The sequence below is a fragment of the Dioscorea cayenensis genome, chromosome 19, assembly GCF_009730915.1.
Source record: "Dioscorea cayenensis subsp. rotundata cultivar TDr96_F1 chromosome 19, TDr96_F1_v2_PseudoChromosome.rev07_lg8_w22 25.fasta, whole genome shotgun sequence".
Classification (NCBI taxonomy): domain Eukaryota; kingdom Viridiplantae; phylum Streptophyta; class Magnoliopsida; order Dioscoreales; family Dioscoreaceae; genus Dioscorea; species Dioscorea cayenensis.
The window spans coordinates 20,440,312-20,462,823 of NC_052489.1; the positions used below are offsets into that span (position 1 = coordinate 20,440,312).

Sequence of the window (22,512 nt, forward strand, 5' to 3'; positions counted from 1 at the left end):
CATGGTTCTTTGTGGTTCCTTGTGAATTTAGTGAAATGAATCAGAGCTGACTAAGAACTGACTAGGTAAAGCAATATAGACAAACTTTTATGTTAATGGGGATCTAATGATAACAAACATGATAAACCATGAAAACTTTTCTACAAAGACTGATTCTTATGTGACCTGTTGTTTGCAGAATTTTCAACATGCTAAAAAAAATCAACCACAAGCAGTGGAAAATAACATTTTGTATTTCACATCAAGACTAGGAAAAATTTTGCCAGTCAAGATTATGATGATAATTTAGTGCTAGTGGAATTCCCATAAAAACATGGTCAAGGTGTCATAATCAGGTGTATGATACAACAACATTCAAGAAAATTTGGTTCTTTTGATCATAATGTCGACATTATGACAAAAGTTGGAAATTAACTGAACGAAAATTACCTGAAAGCAAATGGCTCTTGTTTCTGCTTCCTGTCATTTCTGTTCTTTTTCCGGAATTCTCGTTTCTCCGATGAATATTGCTTCTTCGTCAGTAGATTATGGATTGCCGTATTTAGTGCTGAGGTTGTTGACGCGAGCATAGATTCTATTTCAGTGACATCTGAACTTCCCTGCAACTTCGAAAGCAATTTCTCGCCACCTGTGGTATCGTTGTCTTCAAGAACAAACAGATCGTGACCATGGGGAGAGCGGTCTTGGCGAGAAATGGAACAAACTCTAACACGTGCCAACTGGGTGGTGCCTGAAGAAGGCTGATTCGATGCACCCATGACAGTCCACAAGTGTTTTGCTAAAGAACTCACACACAAGCTTGTCGGAACATAACTTCCTTTCATGGAAACAACCTGAAAACAAAAAGAATAGGATGTTTAAAAGCAATTCCCAAACAAATGAATGTGTTGAGCAAGTTGTGGTTTCATAAAGCATATACTTCTGGTCTAAGAATGGAATCGGGAAAATAAAATTTATGATCAAACTGTAATTCTATGATTCCAATTACATTATTTACATTCACATCAGATCTTGTGTTACATCTTCAACAAAGTTTTATCAGGTCTCCACCTCAAAACAATTCGAATGCTGTCAGCTTGTCATTTTACCGCATTGGTAGATCAATCTACAGAGAACTCACATTTTATCTTTGCATGAAATTACTGATAATTTAGCAAGTAAATTTTTGCTTCTAATTCCAGTATGTCTTACAATGTTGATATTCACATCTCTTCTACTTCATTTTATGACTATACCAACATCCCAATCTATGAAGCATTGCAGGATAATTGAACTCCACCTTTCAACTTCAGAATAACTACATGATCATATTTAAAAACAAGTCATACATTATCTGGAATATACAAATATTATTTAGGTAGTATGCTATCTATCAACGTTCACCTCACCAAAGTTTCAACAGTTCTATCATGTCAGCTATCTTAAATTCCATATTTTTCTTATTGCGGCTTCTATATCTCCAATTCACTATGCACAAGCAGGCACAGCTACTTCAGTTTCACATTGAATTGATACATTTCATTCTAAATGGGTCTAGCAATCTCACCAATATTACAGAAATTCTATTAATTAGGAACTCATTCACAAAAAGAGTAACTTAGTGAATGAGTGGATTTTAGCTAATGCCAGCGTATGTCAAACCATCTTGTGTACTATATCATCCAAACGAGATTTTTAGCTAATATCAACATTGACCACAGGCTCAAGTGCACAGGGAATTTTAGCTAATGCCGGCGTATGTCAAACCATCTTGTGTACTATATCATCTAAACGAGATTTTTAGGGGGGTTGGGGTTGGGGGAAGAGAAGAAGAATTGAAGGCAGGGAATGATATTGGAGTCAATGCATCATAGCAAATATTACACAAATCAGATGTTATAACTTAAGTGAATTTATGACAACCAAACAAGCTTGCCCTAATTCAAGGAATGCCGGTCCAGATAGGTTCTATGTAGGTGTGTTTGTTTCAGATAGCGCTCTTTAAATTCTATGGGATACTGACCTTCGCCACAGAAAGACTTTTGGCTGAAAAATTGCAGGTCAGAAGCATCACACCGTGAAAGCTGTACAGTTAGCAGATTTTAGAATAGTTTAAAGTTTCAGCCATTCCAGATAATATTATCTTGAAATAAGATGAGTAAACTCACCTTTGGATGGATACAACAATTAATGCACCATCAGCAGAGGAAGAAATATCAGTGACCGCAGGATGATTCCCCTTGTCAGTTTCATTAGACTCCAATGCCTGCAACCACCAAAACAAACAGCTAAAGCCATGAGGATTTCGCATAATAAAAATAAGTGTATTAGGTAAATTAAATAGTAATCATCACTAGTAGTAATCATCACTGATGAGCTATTTAAAAGAATGCCATAAATAAGCTGGATAGATACCTAAAAGTAATGTATTGCTTTAAAGTTAATCTCTTAAGTAGAATTCCAACTCAATATGAATCTTCAGAGAATAGGCTTTTAGGTGGTACTAATTTATCTCGGGAATATAGAACCTCAAGCCTGAGTCAGAAAATGGCAAGTGCAAGAACTTCCTGACGAGCTGTAGCCCCTTCGTGCTACCTAAGAAGCTGAAGCCCATGAGCAACGTGTTAGAATAGTGTTGAAAACGAGAAGACTCACCCACAAGTCAGGTTACTGATTTTTACTGCTGTAAATAGAGAGGATTTGACAGGATTTGTTTCCTATCTTTGCTTCCATAACATAGTCAATGGTGTAAACTAGGAAGTTAGCAATTAGGAAAGTTAGTTTTTTACTCCCTGTAATAAGGTAAGCTGTTTTTTATTCCTTGCTTTATTCCCTAAATTCTTATAAATAATCTGTAAATCCAGTAATAGGTAAGTGAAGAAAATTTATTCTTTTTACAAGGTATCAGAGCTGATATTTGGCCTTCCTGGACTCAGCTTCTATTGCTCAATCCCTTTTTTCTTTGCTGCCCTTTGTTTTCTCAGCCTTCATTGCTGAGTACTTTTTTCATCATATCTGGAATCTCATCAGAGTCCTTTCCTACTGCCTCTATAAAAACCGACCCTACCCACCTGTTTCATAATGTGTCTCATTCTATACAAATCACCATTATTTGCCTCAATGAGGGAAATTTTCTGCTTTGGTCCCAGTCTATTGGGATGTATATCTGAGGAAGAGGAAAGGATGCTTAACCAGTAAGTCCCTCAAGAAGACAGACTCAATGTATGCTATGAGAAATACTTGATAGAGAACCCCTTCCTCCTATTGGAGAAGTTTTTCAGAAGGAGAGAGGAGACCCAATGTTATGTCATGCTGGGAAAGAAGGGGACTCACACGGCTAAAACGTATGTTCTAGCTGCTGAAGAACATGTAATTCCTACTGGAAATCCGGCTGCAAACTGGTCATCATACAACAACTAGTGAAGGGCTGGTGAAAAATCCCGGGTAGAGTGTGATTATTGGAACAAACTATGGCATACTCAGGCCTGCTGGAAACTCCATGGCAAACCAGAAAATTGGAAGGGCAGCAAACTTGGGGAAAGAACCATCCTTGCAATCAGCGGAAACCTTCAGCAAGGAGCAAATTGGTTTTCTCTTAAAGCTACTAAAGTCCAATTCATCATCTAGTATTCCCAATGTTTCTATGGCCCAAACAGGTAGTGATTCTTAATATTCAAATTCAAAATTTTCCTCTTTGATCATTGACTCCAGAGCCACCGATCACATGACTAGAATTTCACACTTACTACAGATTCTCCTTGTCCTCGTAATGAAAAAAAATCAGAATTGTAGATGGAAGTTTCACATCTATTGCAGGGAAAGACCCAATTATAGTCTCAAGAAACATAAAGTCCATGCTCATGTTCCCAAACTTGCCTGCAATCTCTTGCCTGTCAGTAAACTGCCAAAAGATTCTAACTATTGTGTTGTTTTCTCTGATTCTCATTATGAATTTCAAGGCCAGCACTTGAGGAAGATGATTGGCAACACTACAATGAGAGATGGTCTTTATTGCTTAGATGAGAGATCCTTCATTAATAAAAATGCTCAATATCTAAGTGGTAATGTGGTATTAGTTCAAACTCTGCTTATGAACAAGTTATGCTTTGGCGTTATTGACTAGGACATCCTAGTTTTCCATATCTAAAACATTTGTTTCCTGCTTCACTTAAGGGATTGGATTGTTCATCTTTTCAGTGTGAAAATTGTTATTTATTAAAGAGCCATTGTTCTACTTATGTTTCAAAACTTTATCATTGTTCTAAACCATGTTATCTCATTCATATTGATGTGTGGTGACCTTCAAAAAATAAAAACTGTCTTTAAAAAAATGGCTTGTGACATTCATTGATGATCATACACGGTTATGCTGGATTTATTTGATACACAAGAAACCTAAAGTGGGAAATTATTTAAAGAGTTCTATAACATGATTGAAAATCAATTGCACAAAAAGATAAGCATTGTATGTTATGATAATGGAACAGACTACTTCGATGTTTTTTTAAGAAGATTTCCTTTAAAAGAAAAAGGGATTCAACATCAGTCTACTTGTCATGATAGCCCTAGACAAAATGGAATATCTAAAAAGAAAAAAACACTTACGTGAGGTCCCTAGACAAAATAAAATTGCTTGACAAAAAAAAACTTATTTGAGGTTGCTTGTGCTGTTATGTTTTCCATGCATGTCCCAAAATATTTGTGGAGAGGCTATTTTAATTACATCATATTTGATCAATAGAATGGCTACCCATGTGTTTCAAAATATATTACCCCTCTAGAATGTTTTCAATAACTTCCTACCCAAATGAAGGATGCACACAGATTTATTAATAGAAGTTTTTGATTACATAGTTTTTGTTCACATGGCCACCAAATGCCACTCAAAATTTGATCTAGAGTTGAAAAATGTGTTTCATTGGTTATGCTCCAAACAAGAAGGGGTATAAGTGTTATATAACCCTCAAACTTGGAAAACATATGTCAGCATGGATGTTTTTTTCTTTAAAAAACAACCTTACTTGCACAGAAATTATATTCAGGAGGAGAGAGAGGAAGAGGAAATTAATTAATTTTGGAACACTTCTATTCCTTTACCAAATATAATTTCTGACTAGATCGTGATGCCTGAAACTCTTAGGCAGAAAAAAACTCGTTCAAGATGTTGAAAATAAAAGAGATCTAGGTCTACTATTTCAAAGCATAAATGAAATGGAAATAGAGAGAGAAATACTACAAAAGAATCAAAATCCTCCTGAGCACTTAGTTTACACTGGGAGGAATACTCAAAGTAATAAAGATATGTCTACTACTCTAGTAGTAAACCAATCAAATCTCCTGAGGGATGGCTCAAGAAAGTCTTTGTTAGTATGTTTTATGGCTTAGTTTCCTGTATTTTTACAGCCAAATTGTTGCTAGTCTTAGGGATTTTTAGAGCAAATTATGGCTGTAACTCTTTATTTTGAAGGATGAAACAAACAAGAAAATGAGAAAATGCAAAAGAAAAGGGGCAAAAACAATATGGCCAATGCTGTGGCACCAACTTTCATGCGTCAAAGCAACAAAAGAGTATGCGGAATGAAGAGAAATAATAATATGCAGCCCAAATATATAGGCCCGTGGCGCCTGCTTGACAAAATCAGAGTTCACCTAATTTAACTGGGGGACAAAAGGATTGGGAAACAGAGGATGTGGTGGAAGGCTCTGGATCAAGGAAAATCGACGACTAGACGATAAAATGACTCAGTTTTGAGGACAGATTTGCTGATTCCTATCTATAGTCTTCCTCTCTTTTAGTACTATTGTCAATGATTCCTTCTTGGATTAGATCTTTAATTTCTGATTATATGGATTGCTAATTTCTATGTTCTAAAGGATGATGTAGCTAAATTTGATTGGTAATTACGAATGTTAATTTCAGTTAATTGAATTCGCCTCAATTCTATTCATGGCTATTCGTGTTTTTGAATGCTTATTGTTTCTGATCCACTGGCCATAGATTAGATGACTCAGGATCTAAGATCTTACGCTCAGGAGAGGTAACTTAGGTTAGATCTCAAAGGCACATCTTAGGGTGAATAGGGTCGGGTGACCTAAAATCTCTTTGAAGTTGATTAAAAGAACTTGGACTTAAATTGAACTCCTAAAAATTAAATCTAGATAGGCCATTGAATTCTTTATTTAGGAGTAATTTAACTAATGCTTGAAAGAGGGAGTAAAATAAATTAGAATTCTTGACTAACAGAATTTGGTGAAATTTCGTTGAAAGAAAATTAACAGGATAAATTACAAATCGGCGGATCTTTTCCCATGATTGTTTCATCTCAACTCTACCTGTTTTCTTTTAATTCGGAGACTTTATTGTTAGCTTTTATTTAAATTTCTTTTATAAGAGGTTCTTCTATTTAAAATTGAATTAATATTAAAAATGGTAGTCAGGTAGAATTTAGGCTCCCATTCCCAGAGGATGACATCCTTTTTCACTTCTACACTAAAACTTGATGCTGTACACTTACGGTACACCTTTTGTGTGAACAGTCTTCAGGTAATCCTACTTCTTCAACTTCTTATATACCTTCAAATGAGTTATCAGATCTTAATATTCCTATAGCCATTTGGAAAGATGCCCTAAAATGCACCAATCATCCCATTGCCAAATATCTTTTGTATCAGACTTTCATGCAACCATAGAGCATTTACCTCAAGAAATGTTAATTCGTTCCTAGAAATATCCAGGAAACACTAGATGATCAGAACTAGAAGTTAGGAGTTATGGACGAAATGAATGCGCATAATAAAATTGGGACTTGGGAGATTGTTGACTTGCCAAGAGACAAGAAAACAGCGCAGTGTAAGTTGGTGTTTATGGTAAAGTGTAAGGTGGATGGCAACATAGAAAGAACAAATGCTAAACTTGTGGCAAAGGGATATACACAACACAAACACAAACCTATGGAATAAATTATCAAGAAATGTTTGCTCCTGCAACAAAGACAAATTCAATTCGGGTTCCATTATCCTTGGCAGTAAATTTTAACTGGGTTTTACACTAGCTGGCTGTGATGCATTCTAAAATGGAGATTTAGATGAAGAAGTTCATGAACCTACCACCCGGTTTTGAAGAAAAGCTTGGGAAAGACAAAGTGTGCAAATTAAAAAAGGAAATATTTATATGGACTTAAACAGTCTCCTAGAGTATGGTTTGAACGTTTTGGGAAAGCTGTATCAAGTCAAGGCTATACCCAGAGTCAAGCAGATCATGCTGCACTTTATAACCACTCAGAAGAAAAAAAACATAAAAATTGGTCTTCTGACTGTTTATGTGGATAATATAATCTTGACAGGTGATGACAATGCAGAGCCGGAAAGTCTAAAGACAGCTTGCAACTAAATTTGAGATCAAAGACTTAAGCACAGTGAAGTTTTTTCTCGGGACAGAGTTCGCTAGATCTAAGGAAGGTATATTTCTTAATCAACCCAAATATATACTTTCTTAGTGAAACAGGTATGCTTAGATGCAAGGCAGCTAAGACATCCCTTGAACCTAACGTAAAATTACAATCAACCAACAAAGATGATATGGTGAATAGAGAGCAAAACCAAAGGCTTGTTGGGAGACTGATATATTTATCTCATACATGCCCGAACCTAGCATTTGCCATAAGCTTGGTAAGCCAATCTTGCATTCACCAGGAAAAGAACACTTTGATGCTATTTTTCAAATCATAAGATAGTTCAAGGGAACCCCTAGAAAAGAACTGCTGTTTAAAAAGTGGGGACATCTACAAATTGAAATTTATAATAATGCTAACTAAGCTGGGAGCATACCTAATAGAATATCAACATCCGGCTACCGCACCTTTGTTGGTGGGAACCTAGTCACTTGCTGCAGTAAAAGATAAAGTATAGAGGCACGAAGCAGTGCTAAGGCAGAATTTAGGTCCCTTGCAATGGGAGTTGTGAAGTAATGTGGAGTAAAAGATTCTGAGAAGATTCGAAATTGTCGGACTCTTCACCCATTAAGGTTTATTGTGTCAATAAAGCAACAATCTCTATTGCACATAATCCAATTCTATATTACAGAACAAAACATATTAAAGTGGATAGGCACTTTATTAAGGAAAAACTGGACAGTGGGCAGGTTTGCCTGCCGTATATTCCTACCACTGATCATGTTGCAGATATTTTTGCAAAGGGACTTCATAAGAAATAGTTTGATGTTCTAATAAGCAAGCTATCTATGAAGGTCTTCCATCCAGCTTGAGGAAGCGTGTTGAAAATAAGAGGATTCAACCAAATCACAAGTCAAATTACTGATTTTTACTGCTGTAAATAGACAAGATTTGACAGGATTTATTTCTATCTTGTGTTTCCATATAATAGTGAATGGTGTGTACATTAGGAAAGTTAGCAATTTTATCCTTTGTAATTAGGAAAGTTGGCTGTTTTATTCCTTGCTTTATTTCCTATATTCTTAAATTTAGCTTGTAAATTCCAATGATACTTAAATGAGGAAAATTCATTCTTTCAACAAATAGTAATATATCTTTAGAGCATAAGAGTAATAATGTCTTTCGATTTAAGTTCATAAAACCATATTCCTTCTTATTTAAGAGAGTCATGTTTTACCTAGATCTATTTCTTTCTTTCCAATAGTTTGTTTATTTGTTTTGGATTACAGTAACACAAAATACTAGCATGTTTTGCCAACGACCTGCAGGTATATTGGTACACGGGTCGCCGATAGAGCTCTCACCGAGTGGTGAGAGTTCGATTCTCGGCTGAGGGCACATTTCTGAGAGTTGTGAATAGTGGTTGTATACGAGTGATTCCAGCGCCCACGTGAGCGCGGCCTCATCCTCACTTGTTCCACCGAGATTTGTGCACGTCCCTGGGGTCTCTAGTGGGTTCGCCCTGCTTCTCTTCCCAAAAATACTAGCACGCTTAGGGCCATTCATTTTTTTTTTTTTTTATAAGCATCAAGAAGTGAAGTGGACAGAAATCCCACTTTGTTGAAGGAGTTAGAAGTGGTGGAAATGTTAACACTTCTAGTGTTCATTTTGCAAGTAAAAAGGCACTAAAGTGATTGGGAGTTTCATGACACTTTCAATGGGATCAGGATGGTTAGGGAAATTGAGATTATATATGTTACCCACTTCCCCTACTTTAACTATAAAAATACTAAATATAGCTTCTAACTAAAATGAAGGAAGTTGTCGAAGTGAAGTGTTATTTCCCTACTTACAGTAAAATGAACAACCAAAGTGGAGGTAAGTCTGCCCATTTCAACCACTTTCTCCTCACTTATGGTGAAATGAAATCGAAAAGAGAGAAAAAAGTCATGACACCAACAATTCAATTTCTTTCTTTTGTTACTCTATTTATTATTTCAGATATATAGATTGAAATAAATAATGAAGAACATATTAAAATTTACCATATTCCCAACCTCGCAAGTAGCAAGCAAGCATCCAGAGTTGAAATCCCACAACCGGACCTGCAATAAATGTAAACTATGCATTCTGATTGCACACAAACAGACGAATGCTATCACTCAGGTAAAAGTGTACCCACTGTTGAATCCCCGCTTCCAGATAATAGGAAACCTAGAGGATAATCTGAAGGACATACAAAAGCCAGACAAGAGACAAAGCTGCCAAATATAGTTAAAATAAATCAATAAACATAGTTTTACCAAACATTAAATTTAGAGTCAAATAAATAGGACACTGTTTAAAATGCAAAAAACACAACAGTAACTAAACAGGTAAGTAACCAATCACTCCTTAGCTTAACACCCAGCTGATACATGAAGGAATCATGTCCCTTACCACAACTTATCCCTTCCTTTGCATGGTTTAAATTTCATTAGCCTTCGCCAATATTACAATCTATATTATTAGTAATAGGAAAATGGACAAGTTCAATATAAACTTGTCATACCTATGAACTCAAATTCCTTTGCGATAAATAGAAAACTCAAGCTCAAATTGTACATAAAAAAAAATAATAAGGAATTTGTTCAAATTTAAACATGGAAGTCAATTACTGTCAGCTGTTGCATAAACATTTTAACTAGTTAAACTTATGAGTCGACAACATTCAACACCATAACAAGTAGAGTTTTTACAAATTTTTGGATATATTTTCTCATTAAAATAACTGATGTTTATTTAAACTAATCAATTCTCTCTATTTCACAATCTTCCGGTAAATACTTTCAACGTGTAAAACAATAGGTATCAAAACAACCTTCCCTCAATCTATTTATTTTCATCCTCACATGTGAAGAGTATTCAGAAATCCTCTTTCACAACCCAACTTATAATTTTGCAAATATTTATAAAACCCTACTATATTTTTCTTAGATCAGTCCCCCTACAACGCATCCATGGAAGGGAATGCAACAACAAGATCTAAAATAATCATCAAGTCTGTCAGTGGCTCTCCTTTGTTCCCTGTATACTGAACAAAATTATATTTTTGAATTTATGCATGCCACAATTAAATTATGAACCATATAAAAACTTTATTAAAAAAAATTAGTAAACAAAAGATGTTGTGTTGCAAAACTCACTCTGTATGACCAAGACAAAAACTTTGTATCTCATGTGCACCCTTCAAGGGTTCCCTTGGAAATATGGTAACCTGCAAAATTGAACCAAGAGTAGGATCCAACAAAATGTATTTCACAAACATCAATCAAAATTCCATTAGATATTTAGATAGTTCTAACAGTTAGGTACCCGAATTTTGAAGTCTCTATCAGCACTAGCAACAAAACGTCCATCAGGTGAGAATTTCTGCATGTGAGCACAAAATAACAAATGAGCAGAAGAAATGACAAAAAAAAAAGTGCCAAATAAAAACCTGCATGCAATGGACAAAATAAGGAAAAGTATCCACTATTACAATAAAATGATCTAATCTGAACAGCCGAAGAAAAAGGTAAGGTTTTATAAGCCCAATAGTTTTATTAAAAATGGCACTCATATCCAGATATGCATGAAGTACTTAGCCAGGCAACAAATTTCCTTGCAATATTTCATATATGCAACAGTATCACCTTCTTTAGAAATGAAGTGCAACATGCTCAGGAGAAATACTTTCAAAAGGTTGCTTCCATTGCTGCTTCCAATTCAACTCACTAGCTGAGTCACTTATGGCACTATGAGTTGATGTGTGTCAACCAAATTAGTTGAAACTTCATATGACAATCCAGTGTTGTTAAGGCGCGCGCCTAGGCCCCCAGGCGCAGCGCTAAACCTCTTTAGCACCTCTAAGGGTCTAAGGCAAGGCGCTTTTAGTCAGGCGAGACTTTTTGCGCTTTTTTGCACCTTTTTTTGAAGCCCAAGGCGCAAAAAAAGCACGCCTGATTGAAAAACTGTTAGTTTTCTATTGTTTAAAAGATACACAGTTTACTAGGCATTGGTAATTGAAAAATTTCTAAGTTTATTAAAAGAATATAATTTAATAACTACGCAATAAATATTTCACTATTTTATAAAAATCCTCATAGATCGCTATGATTTTGAACAAGGAAAACAAGATGAAAACATAAATTTAGAGTTTGACATTAATGATGATGATTATTAACTGCTTATGATTTTAGAAATAGAATTTTGACTTTAAAATAAGACAAGTTTGTTAATATTAGAGTTTAAGGTTTTAAGATTTCTATTTGTCTATAACTCTATCACTCTATCATATACGATATATATATATATATATATATATTCTTTATGTGTGTGCGTCTTACTTCGATCAGGCGCTCGTTTTTTTTGCGCCTTGCGCCTCGGGCGATAGAAGGGTCCTAGCGCCTCGGGTGCGCCTTGCGCCCTTAACAACATTGTGACAATCAAAATGAAACATTCTTCAGTTCTTCCTATCATAAACACATTTAACATACAGAACTTTAACTTGGTGTTTTCCATGAAGAAACCAAGGAACAAGAGGTTCAATAGTGATTCCTTTCAAGCATCACTATAATTAATGAGATAAAAATCCTAAACAACATAACCCAACATTCAAATTGACAATAAATAGATATTAAAAATTGCACCCCAATACATCTATTACCATATGGTATTGATCTTCCATCAGATCATTACAAATAAGTTTTTTTCAAAGAAGTTTTATTACAGAGATAGAATGCAAGTCGCCCTTATGATCATATAAGAACCAACCATGACCATAGATCAGACATATGAGACATGCAAGAAAGGCTAAATCCTAAAAAGGAAACTACTCTTCTTTAGTACAAACTGTTTTAAATAGTGATTTAGAATATTATACATATACATATATATAGTTTGCAACCTTTGAAACCTTGGTAGTCATTTTTAACATCTTGTCCTATCTAAACTAAAGAAAACATAAGGTTCCTGTTAGTTGCTCTCCATATAATAATATGTATACATGTCTTCAAATATAATGCAGGAGTACTATTGTGCTAAGCCAGATCAAGAGTAAGGATTAAAAAAATAGCTTGTCAAATAAAGAGTTAAGTTTTGAGGTGTCAAGAATGCCATGAATCATAATTTAGACAATGCTTTTCAAATTATCAATGATGCAAAGTAATTGATGCATGATAATCTTAGCAGTCATACTAAGAAGTTCTAATAGACCATGCCAAGAAGAAGGCTATCACCCTCCAAAAATAGCATTAAACTGAAGAATAATAACTATTCAAATTATATCCCTAATTAATTATCCACCTCCCTTGCATTGAGATTAGGTGTTTGATCCAAATAAGTTCTAAAACAAAATAAAGTTGAGTCCAAGAGAATAAATAGGACTCATTTGATCAAAGGCTTTTCTAAACTTCTAGACTTATTGATCAACTTGAAAATGAAATCAACTATAGACCAACTAGAATTGGCAGGCTCCCACTGGCAAAACCCAAAAAATCAAAATTCCCCAAACTTTAACTCACAGACAGCTTCTAACCTCAAATCTTCTTTGCAAGTAATTTGCACAAAAATAACTGAGGCTTCTGGACATTACAGAAACATTAAAATGCTATACCCATATTGGCATGGTAGTTCAAACAAAAATTCAAACATATTAAGTCAAGATCCAAGATTCTTCTATGGTATGCTATGCCATAAAGAGCCGCCCTAGCAAAGACAATACTGAGAGTAACCACACATACAAACTAGTAACTACCAGAAAGAAATATATAAAATTTAATAAAAAGTATATAACAGCCTGTTTATTCCAGTGCTCTAACGCATAATGAGTTAAATCAGTTACTTAATCTACTTAGTGCAGATACAAGAATTTAAGATGCTAGAGCCTAGTAATGTATATGACTTAAGAGCCTGAGAGTTTGCAAAAGATGAAACTACATCAACCACCAATATAGATCTCTAATCAAAACTAAACAATCTTGAACGATAGAGATTGCCCTCATCAAGGACTTGTGCAAACTTGTATTTTGGTCACTCGAAGACTATGCTTAGTGTTTACCAATTACATCATTTATGCTCACACCAAATCAAACTAACCTACAATCTTTGTTTCCATGTCAACCAAACTTCAATATTTTTGTTATGTCTTATTGCTACAATTGGTAAGGTGATTGTGCCCAATCTTCACAAGCTAATATCAAATCCAAATAAAGAACTAAAACCAAAGGCAAAATATATATATATATATATATATATATATATAAAACAAAAAACAAAAAGAAACAATTAATGTAATTCATGAATATTCATGTAAACTACAAGTAGCACAATACAAAGTTACATTTTAATCAAATTAGGTCAAGACACTATTATTTAGAGGGTTGAAAAAGCCAATGGCACAACAAGCAACCTTAGTTTAATTAATAAAACATAATTAATCAAGCTGAGAAAACTTTATTTAAGAATTAAAACAATAGCACTGTAGATTGTTCAACATCAATTGATTTGAACTAGAGAAAGATTTAGGTACCTCGAAGACCTGCTACTTCAATTTATTGCATGCTCATGTTTGGTTCCATTCTTATGATTTATAATGATATGTGTTTAAACACGAATAGGTATTAGGTAAATAGGACTAGGCAAGTAGCAGATCTCAGTATTCAATATTATCTTACCAAATAAAGGAGGATGATTAAAGAACTAGTTAGAGGAGCAAAAAGGACAGGGAAAACAAAATATCAGTTACAAGATATGTTCATTTCCTTTCACATATTATTAAGCCATCAACAAAGGACCCAACAAATATAAGTTAAAATTCAGCAGTCAAATTCTCCAAGGCAAGAAAGCAAAAGTAGCACACCGGAAAACATTCGATTTAATTTATTATTTAGTCCAACAATAAGTATGTATCAAAACCAAGATATGGAACTAAAAAAAAAATCCTAAATAGGAAAAACCGAAGAGACCTTAAGATCTCACCAAAGTAGTGATAATGCTACAATAATGCCCGAGAATTGGCATGGGTTTCTTCGCACACAATGCTTGGCTCTCACCATCTCTATCCAAGCTCACCACCCAAACAACTCCAAACTTATCTGCAAACACAACAAATGAGCCATCATGGCTTATTGCAACTGCACTCACTCGTTTATCTGCACACCTGCAGAATTGTCATTGCAACATTAACAGTAAGCATGCTACAGTTCATCTATAGAAACACTACGCGGTACAATTGTTCATAATTAAAATAATTAATAATGCTCAATTAAAGTGAATGTCTCATTCACTCATGACTGAGGAATTTGTTCATGTTAGCATGTTCAAGAAATTTTTATTCAAAAAAAGGAATGTTCAAGAAATTTCCAAACAACTGTGGGTTCTCAAATGTATTTATGACTGATCGATACAACCACATGGCGAAGTCTTTCAATTTAACATATGAAACAACATTTTGAGATTTCAAAATAGCCACCAATTGCCTTGCTGGGAAACTTTACTAGCTAGATAAAATTGCATTCATAAGTAACTCTTGACTCTACTCTATTATACCTATTAATTCCACCAATGAAATATTTCTATAGAATCTATACTAAGATAAGAAAAGATAGGGAAAAAAACGCACCAAGCCCTTATCAGTCTGTGTGCAGCATATCCGGCACACAGCATCTTAGGGTCTCTCTTCTCATATGTGCCATCCCCAAACTGTTCCCCTCCTTAACACCAGTAGCATCCCAATACACGATTTTCATAGATACTTCTCCAAGTTCGCTATGTATTTAATTAATACTTCCTCCCAGAAAAAGATTTTCAATCACTCAATGCCTTGACCAACAATTTTAAGGGCAATAACTAACTATGGACATGATGAAATATCACTTATTCGTGACCAAGAGGAAGGAGGAAGTTTGTTGATATTTTATCAGAATTGTTCATTAAAGGAAAATCAAAAGGTTTTTATAGACCTTTATATATGGTGTGCTTCACATATGTTATGCATGAGAGCTCAGACAATAACATTATAAATCTAATTATCTTTCTATGGCTTAGATTATGAAGTGAAAAGGGTTTGGCTTCTATTAAACACAAGTGACACTACTCCCGCATTCGGTTTATGTTAAATTACTCCTTTTCATTATTTCCTAATTAGTAAATTTACTAAAAGTATTAAATCTGACAGGGGTAAATGGAGTAGAATGAAAGCTCAAACAAGTTCTCTACATTTACAACAGTCTGGTGAACTGCAAGTAGAAAGATAGCCTGAAATACGTTCTGTAGGGTTACAACATTAAAGACTTAATTGATTATTTTACATCTCAAGGATGAAAATGTTCCTAAATTTAAAGCTTCTCTTTTCTATATATTTACCCCGAAATGTAAAATGAAATCATATGCAAACAAGAACAAAAGTCACATATGTATCACATCAAAATATTTTTTTCATATTATACTTTATAGTATAGTGCATTTATCATTATACATTTACACTAGGCATGAAAGGATTGCAAAGTACAAACTAATTTGACAGTCAAACTCTTCAAGTGGATAAGATGAGTACTTTAATACTTACACAGTTCTAATGCAGCACCAAGAATCTGTCGTCCAAATCTTAACAAGTTTGTCATCTCCTGCAGATGCAAAAAGCCTTCCACTTGCATCAAAACAAATAGCTCTTATCGAATCTGAATGACCAGGACCACCAGAATCATCTGACAAAGATATTGAACAGTCCCCCCTGCTTGGCAAAATAAAGTAGAAAAAAAAATCTAATAAATCCATTAACTGTAAAATGCCAACAATGGAGAGCATAAGACATTGCAAGCTCACAAGGAAACATTCAGAACAAGTGAACCAGAAAAAACCAATTTTTGTACCCTAGTATGAGTCTATTGTTCCAATAAACTTCACATCTTCGTAATTCCTATGAAATGTTGATTTCCTACCCAAAACTCCCACCAAATTCCCTCAAAAATCTAACTTTTCCACATTAAAAATTTCGCATCTTCATTTGTCGCCCCATTTGATCAACATATAACAAATAAATCAAATTTGAAGAAAATAGTAACAAAAAAAAAGGAGAGAAAGAAGAAACTTTCTCCAAATCGAAGACGCGGAGCTCGGAACCAAGAGCAACGACGACGGATTTCTCAAAAGGGTGGACAGAAATCAGGGCCGGAGCGACCTCTGTCGCTTTATCGATCTCCTCTTCGCCCAATTGCACCTCCTCCATTTTCCTCTGCTGCTTCCGCAAAACCCTATTACTGTAATTAGGGGTTTTAGGGGTTCTTTGGCCGCAGGATATTTTTGTGGCGGTGAAGGGAATTGTTTTAAAATTTCAGGTTAGGAAAAATTTTTGTTTTAATCACTCGAGAATGAATAATAAATAAATTAAGAAATAAGGCCTAGTCGGATGATTTTTTACCTTATTTATATTAAAGAGGTCTGGAGTTCGAAGGATCTCAAGCGACGATACAAAATAAATACTTGTCAATAATTTATCAAAAATAAATAAATAAGAGGAATGGGGTAAAAATTAAATAAGATTGTATGAGATAATGAATTATGTTTAATGAAATTAAATTTATTCCCTTATAAATAATTTAAATATAATTATTTAATTATTTATTATAATTAAATATTTAAAATAATTAATTTATTTAACTATTATACAATTTAATTTTTATAATTAAATAGTTAATTATATGCTTCACTTTACATATTGTACATTTTAATTAATATAATTAAATATTTTAACCTTTCTATTATAAAACTTGTTATTTTAATATAATTCTCATTTTAATATAAATAATATAATTTACTTTATCGATTAATAATAATTTGCTTTAATATAAGAGGGATGAATAGATTTCTTAAATGACATAGATGTCAACTTGGGATCACATCATCATTTACGTTATTCTTTTTAAATTCCTAAATTCTTAAAATGTTAAAAAAAAAAAATTATAAAACCATATTAAAAATCCTAAAATCTTAAACCCAAATACTATAGAATTCTATATTCAAAACTCTAAAAATCTAAACCCTAATGATTCGTTTGGATGACAATAACGATTCCCCCTGCTTCAGAACCAAAAATGAGGGAATAGTTTTCCTCTCCAGTTGAATAAGGTTCACCCTTCCCATTGTAATGATCATTATGTCCAAAGTTGTGGGAATAACTATTCCCCTCACCTAAAATTACATATGAACCTCTCAACAAATGCCAAAATTTTTCAAATCTTTTTTCTTTCTCATCTAAAATGCTGTAAATTCTTCTTCATGCCTCTCTTGATGCTCAACCAAACTACTAGTTTTGATCGTCTTTTCTCTTGACATCCAGCAGATTGGCCATCAGAATAGCCAAATTTGTAGCACTTCCTTTCCTCTACTCATATAGGTGTCATTTCTTTTCACTTGGATTTGGTTTAGGAATAACTTTTTGCAATCATGATTGATGTTTGGTTTCACTGAAGTTTGTCATTTTGGATGATCCATTTTCTTTCAGATAAAACAAGATCTTTGGTTTTAGGAGAAGGATCACACGAGTGACACAGCATTTTTTTGCCTATTTGCTTCAATCCTAAATCTACTTGTTGTTGCTCCATAATTTGTTTGAAATGTTCATTAAACAAATAATGAAATCTAAAAGTATGGGCAATTAATGAGGATAAACTTGATTTATTCTACAAATTTCTTGGTTATTGTATTTATGCCCAAAACCATTCTAACATGAGATGAAATCACATTCAAAAGTTAGTGTTACGACATTTACATGGGTTGAATTATACATTGAATTTTAGTTACCCTGTAAAATACATGGTATTTTCTTGGAATTTTCTATCCAACGCTTCATTGGTTTCCTTTAAAAATTGCCAAAATTAGAAATCAAATTGTTTGTATGCCTACATTGACATGGACATTAGAATAGTTATGTCCCTGATAAGTGTCTAAATGCATGTATTTATACACAGGATTGTTGTACGTAAGCATGCATTTTTGGATGAATCGATGCTTGTTTTGTGTTTAAATTTATTTTATTTGTGTTATAGGCCTTAAAGAAGCTAAGGTGAGCTCAAGAATGCATTTGGGAAGAAATCGACATCAAAAACAACGTTTTAGGGTTTCAGATGTTGTAGCGGATACTATAGTAAAATCACTGTTCGTAGCTGCAAGAACTTGGCTAAAAGCCTTATGGGCTACCATGCTCCCATATAGATGCTCGTGAGGCTCACTAGAGAATTTCACACCTACTACTATAGATGGATTACTATAAATGTAGCACCCCGGATGAATTTTGAGCTAAAAAGGCTGGGGGCCTCACGGGCATTCGTGCGCTGGCATGGAGCCCGTAGGCTCGGGCAGATGACTTTTTTAAGGGCCGTTAGGGCAAAATGGAATGGAATTTTGGAGAGGTTTGAAGGCTTTAAGGCTTAGAAGACAAATCCGGGCAAGAAAGGGCCGATTCATGGAATTTAGAGAGTGGAAATAGAAAGGAGAAGCGTCATTTGGCAAGATTTTCACCGATCTCACCTTAGGAGAGCTTGAAGACGACGAGGGAAGTTGTCCCCATTGTGGTGTTGGCTGAAGCTTTCAACGCAATTTGACTCATCATCTCATGTCCATTGTTTGAGGGAGTCTTGGTATGCATACTTTAGTTGTTTCTATAGCTTTATTCTTGTTATTTGCTTGTATGGATGGCTAAACCCCAAGATCATCTGATATCGGTGAACCTTGGGATAAACTTGCTTATTTGGATGGTGTGATTTACATTTAATGAATGTGTGTGATTTGTGGTTTTTGTTATGAGTTTTTGATTGTATTGGCTTGCATGAGAACTCTGTGGTTCAATTTCTAGTTTGTACTAGGAGCACAGAAAGCACCCTTGTATTAGACTCACATAGCTTGAAAGGGATTCATGTATAAATACACCGAGAGATTTGGGTATTTGGTACCCCTTCAACTGTTAGGATCGAACCTATGTATTGAGTTTGACCCTAATTAGAGATTTTCCTAAGCGTAGTGCAATCATCGAAGGATTTGGTCGGAAGAGATTTTGATCAATACTTGTATGGGATTTGGAATTAATCACCGAGGGATTCAGGGTTAATCTACTTTAGGAATCTCTTAGCCCAAACCACCATTGCTTTTGTAACCCTAGCATCCTTCTAGCTTTAGTAGTCCCGAGGAGATCCGCATTCGTGACCATCTTCTTCACTGATATTTTCATTTAGGGCATGTTTGGGTACCACTAAATTCCATAGGAATGGTGGTGGTTCCTATAGAATTTAATGTTATGTAGAAAATTATTATAAGGGGCCGTTTGGTTCGCGGTAATGTAGAAAGATTACCATGTGTTACGTGGTAATATGAAAATATTACCATATTTGGCATTGCACCGGTGGTAATGTGAATGGTAATATCATATTACCAACTTATAAATATTACCAAGAAAGTGGTAATCCTATTACCACCAAATTTGGTGTCTATCTTGGATTACCATGGTAATCTTATAACTTTTTATATTTTAACAAATTGATTACTATGACAACCAAACACGGTAATAAATTATTCCCGATAATAAGAGTTCCCAACCAAACATAGTTATATTAAATTACCACAATATTCCCAACCATATAACATTCCCACTCATATTACCATGGTAATCTCGTTACGTGGTAATATGTCATTACCACGAACCAAACTGCCTCTAAGGGTTGTTTGGACACCAGTTTTACAGTATAAAATTACTACAAAATCTTATGATTCCATAGTAATTTGTAAAAGTGGTAAGAACCAAAATTTTTTTTCCTTTACTTTTTGGGCCAACCCAAAACTCAAGTTATTTTTGCTTTCTTCTGCCGACTCTTCCGTTCTTCCTCTCCAAACCAGCCCCAACCCCTTCTCGAACCTCCTTCCCCTCACCAAATCTTATTCTCCTCATTCTCCAAATGGCTTCAACCCCAACATTGGCGACAACCATTTCCTCATGTTTCACGGCGATTTCGCCAGAGCCAGTGAGCATATGCTTAACGTGCTTGAAAGAGGAGGTGTCGGCTTGGACGAAGATGGTCGGATAAGGGTTGGTGTCAACGAATCTTAGTCGGAGGTTGGGAGGAGGTGTCAGAGGAGTACTCGAAGCTGGAACAGGGCTACAGTGGTTGTTGGAGCTGCTGCCGCTGTTGGAGTTTGGGGAAGGAATCTCTCGGTTATGGAGATTTGGGTGGGTTTCCATTGTTGGAGGTGCTTAAAAATCGAAGCTTTTAGCTCAGATATGCCCTAGTTTGGATAGAATGTCTATTTTTTCTCGTCCATGCCCATCAACCCGAACAAATTGCTTTAGACTCTCATTTCTCCTGCTTCATGGATCTCTCATGAACTAGGTGCATGCTTGTTTCCTCCTCTGAATACAGTATTCATCTTTGTGGTTTTTTTGGTAATCTATTATCTGGAGTTTCTGATTCTGTTTTACTTGTATTTTTGTGTTTATATTTGCATTTTTAGTTAATGATTCTAATGGATTTTGTTTGAATTTGTGTGGATGTTAGTTTTATTCACAACCATTTTCATTTTCATCTTATATTTGTTTGATAATGAACTGAGTTTAAGATTGAGAAGATTAAAATAATATATTTTGATATTGTCATCCATGTGTGTGTATATATATATATATATATATATATGTATGTATGTGTGTTCATCTAGTTTTGGTTTCTTTATGGTTTATTATCTTATTTGGTTCTTGTTCATAAGCTTGGATCTCTTAGTGTGACATTTTTTTTCTTTTTTGATTTCTTGATGTATTTTTCTCTTGCTGCATTTCTTTTAGGTTTTTTTTAAAGTTCTCATTCGAACTGCCTCTATGGTTTCTTTTACATCTAAATGAGAATATTTCCTACGCAGTTTTTACAAGGATTTTCTTAATATGGCTAAACTTTCAATAAAGGATTCAGCATAGTTTAGGCATCCAAGAAATCCTTGTATTCGTTTTTGATCTTTTAGCTCATCTGGAAATGTTTCAATTTCCTCTAAGATGTGAGGTTGCAATTCAATTCCTGAAGAGTCTAATAGCAATCCTAAGAATTCAATCTTTGTTTTCTTTATTTCAGCTTATAGTGTTGTCATGTAATCTATTATTGGGAGTTTCTGATTCTGTTTTGCTTGTATTTTTGTGTTTATATTTGCATTTTCAGCTAATGATTCTAATGGATTTGTTTGAATTTGTGTGGATGTTAGTTTTATTCACAACCATTTGATGATGATATGAACCAACACCATTAACTGCAAATCTTATTTTTAGGAGACATTCTTGTGTGTGTTTACCTATGCATTCATTTTATCCAATTGTTCTTGTTTTTATTATGTGAATGTTAATTTTGGTGCTGTGCATTGATAAAGGGAGGGGAAGTTTCTTGTGATATTATGTACTCTCGATTAGAAAGATTGAAAGTTAAATTTTGGGATTCATTAAGAAAGATTGACAATTCTAGTTTAACCTAAAGATGGTTCATAAGGTTATGTTTGGAGTAGTTTATGCAAATATTCAATTTAGTTGATCTTCCTTATTTGTTACATCTTAGTTCACATGACCTTGAACTTTGTTTTTATTAGTATGTTTGCTTTGTTGATCAAGACATGGAATAAAAACAATGTTGTATATGTTGAAATTCTAGCTAGGGATGTATTGACTTTGGGTTTGGTGGTCGCCCAAATGGGACATATATACTTACTTTTAAAGTTATTCCTTAAAAATCTCCCCTTCCAAGTTGATTTTTGAGAGGACTTTGTCCATCCCTTATTCGTTGGGGATTTTTAAAAAAAAAAATTAATGTTCACTCTTTTTAGAAAATTTCTTTTCTTTTTCTTTCTTGGTGAGGATGTTAACCTAGCCACCACCATCTCCATCTCATCTCCATATGCGGCTTTCTCTCCACCACCAAATCACCCTTGAGATGAATCCATGGCGGTAAGCTTCCATGCTTTGACATCTCTTTCTCTCTCTCTCTATCCACAGGGGGTTTTCCAAAAATAATTTGCATATTTCTTGCTAAGAATTGCAATATATTAGTTTTCTCGGGCCTCCTCAATGTTTTTTCTCTCTTTGATCCTAATTTGATTTATCAAATGT

General features: G+C 34.5%; 1 protein-coding gene across 2 annotated transcripts; it reads right to left on the reverse strand.

Moving 5' to 3' along the window:
- Nucleotides 1–248: 248 nt before the first annotated feature.
- On the reverse strand, nucleotides 249–16,717 carry LOC120250136 (tRNA (guanine-N(7)-)-methyltransferase non-catalytic subunit wdr4). 2 transcript variants are annotated; one of them, XM_039258920.1, is made up of 10 exons: nucleotides 16,484–16,717; nucleotides 15,958–16,122; nucleotides 14,370–14,550; nucleotides 10,725–10,781; nucleotides 10,556–10,626; nucleotides 9,553–9,631; nucleotides 9,428–9,475; nucleotides 2,148–2,245; nucleotides 2,003–2,063; nucleotides 249–833 (listed from the first exon to the last, which is right to left on the reverse strand). In XM_039258920.1, exons 1-10 carry the CDS (start codon nucleotides 16,615–16,617, stop codon nucleotides 426–428), a joined length of 1,302 nt encoding a protein of 433 aa, XP_039114854.1. In that variant the 5' UTR covers nucleotides 16,618–16,717; the 3' UTR covers nucleotides 249–425. The 2 variants fall into 2 exon arrangements, with proteins under 2 accessions (XP_039114854.1, XP_039114853.1); XM_039258919.1 differs by having other exon boundaries at nucleotides 9,416–9,475; nucleotides 16,484–16,716.
- Nucleotides 16,718–22,512: the final 5,795 nt, after the last annotated feature.

Coding starts and splice junctions, on each gene's coding strand:
- LOC120250136 (XM_039258919.1), bottom strand. CDS start 16,617: ATGGAGGAGGTGCAATTGGGCGAAGAGGAGATCGATAAAGCGACAGAG. Junction 9,476..9,552: donor CTGGAAGCGGGGATTCAACA/GTGGGTACACTT, acceptor CATTTATTGCAG/GTCCGGTTGTGGGATTTCAA. Junction 2,064..2,147: donor ATTGTTGTATCCATCCAAAG/GTGAGTTTACTC, acceptor CTAACTGTACAG/CTTTCACGGTGTGATGCTTC.